The sequence below is a fragment of the Salpingoeca rosetta genome (genome assembly GCF_000188695.1).
Source record: "Salpingoeca rosetta unplaced genomic scaffold supercont1.37, whole genome shotgun sequence".
Classification (NCBI taxonomy): domain Eukaryota; class Choanoflagellata; order Craspedida; family Salpingoecidae; genus Salpingoeca; species Salpingoeca rosetta.
Genome location: NW_004754897.1, coordinates 619,845 through 621,724, shown reverse-complemented (window position 1 = coordinate 621,724; position 1,880 = coordinate 619,845). Strand labels below are relative to the sequence as shown.

At 53.2% G+C, this 1,880-nt stretch overlaps 1 protein-coding gene across 1 annotated transcript in view; it reads left to right on the top strand.

Annotated features, from left to right (window-relative positions):
• PTSG_10922 (uncharacterized protein) overlaps positions 1-1,880 on the top strand; it is a gene marked incomplete at its 5' end in the record, with an annotated part of 10,629 nt that overhangs the window by 6,599 nt on the left and 2,150 nt on the right. The window contains 5 exons of the mRNA XM_004988251.1: positions 294-408; positions 580-648; positions 814-893; positions 1,201-1,294; positions 1,652-1,822. Coding sequence (XP_004988308.1) covers positions 294-408; positions 580-648; positions 814-893; positions 1,201-1,294; positions 1,652-1,822 — 529 coding nt within the window. The remainder of the gene's footprint in view (positions 1-293; positions 409-579; positions 649-813; positions 894-1,200; positions 1,295-1,651; positions 1,823-1,880) is intronic.

The window sequence follows — 1,880 nt, the reverse complement described above, 5'->3', positions numbered from 1 at the left end:
CGATCGGTACAGCGATGGAGTGTGCCGAGGAGGGAGGGGATATTAGGGCGACACTGTGACACTGTGACACTGACACTGACCGTGACGATGACAGTGATAGTTAGGCGTTGGAAGCGTGGATGAATTAACGCATAGCAGACATCAATTATGTGTCGTCTGCTTGCCACACTGTTTTATTTTCTTTTCCAAATCAGGATGCTTCCCATGTGACCATTCACCACCACCACCACCACCACCACCACCACCACCACCACCACCACCACCACCACCACCACCACCACCACGACGTGTAGGTTGCGAGCCTGCATCACGCACCCTCGCCTGTTTGCTGATCTGTGCGCTGGTCTGAGTGCCGGCAATTACGACCTTCTCCATTACTGGGCCGCTGTTGGCGACACGGGCGAACAGGTGTGGCATTGCACCAAGGGGTCATGGGTTTGTATGTGTGTGTGTATGTGTGTGTGTGTGTGTGTGTGTATGTTAGTGTGTGTGTGTGTGTGTGTGTCTTGTGTGCATATTTGGCACCACAGCAGCTCCGCTCCTCACCACTGCGCTGTCTCGATCCCTTTTGATGACAAGATGGCGGATGCGTACATGAAGAGTTTGGACGCGCAGCTGTCGGCGGCAGAGAACGACGACGACCTCACGGTACTGGTGATGGTGGTGGTGGTGGTGGTGGTGGTGGGGCAGCTGCACGCGGAAAAAGCCACCCGACTCATTGTTCACGTTCTCTTCCTTTGCGCCCAACCCCTTCCCCACTCAACCAATCGACACAAACCACCTCTCTCTCCATACACGATCATGCCATTTCAGGAGATTGCGACTGCTGCAACGCGCATTGGCCAATATCTGGCGGAGGCGGGGCACTTCAAGCACGCCGTCAAGCCTTTCCAGTCAGTGACGGAAGTTCAGGGAGGGCGGTGTATGTGGTTGTTTGTGTGTGCGTGTGTGTATGTGCTTGTTTGCGTGTGCGTGTGTGTATGTGGTTGTTTGTGTGTGCGTGTGTGTATGTGCTTGTTTGTGTGTGCGTGTGTGTGTGTGTGCTTGTTTGTGTATATGTGTGTATGCTTGTGCACAGCAGCTTTATTCACACATACCACAGTACCATCGCTTCTTAACACGCCTGCAAGACATGGGTTTGTTCGTTCCATCTCAACCAATGCCGTCCTTCACCATCAACTTGTGCCATGTTGCCTGCAGGCAAGCGTTGAAATTGAAGGAACGCGTGTACGGGCGGGAGAGCGAGAAAGTCGTCGACACATTGGCGGATTTGGGCCGGCTCTGCTTCACACAGGTCCGTGATTGATGTGTTGTTACGAGTTGGCCTGAGGCAACACACGAAGTCGATCGTGAAGAAACACACACACACACACACCAGAAAACACGCACTCCACACTTGCGCACCTCGTACACGCTCCACACACACACACACACACACACACACACACACACACACACACACACACACACACACACACACACACACACACACACACACACACACACACGTACGCACACACACACGTACGCACACACACATTCACGTACTCACTCACTCACTCACATATTCACACACTTGCGCACAACATACACACCCTCATACCACATGCATCCCTGTACTCACCGTTGTCTCCCTTTGTCTCCCACACAGGGCGATGCGAAGAGCAGCCATGCGCTGTACACGCGCGCGCTGAAGATTGCGCGAAAGTGTTTTGATGCGGACGATTTGTCCGTCATCAACATTGAGATTGGATATGCGTCCGTGTTGAAACAGCAGGAGGACTTTGATGCCGCTCTTCAGCTCTACAAACACGCTCTCAAGGTGACTCGATGGTGTGAAATAGCGCGCGCGCGCGTGTGTGTGTGTCAAGGTGTTATTG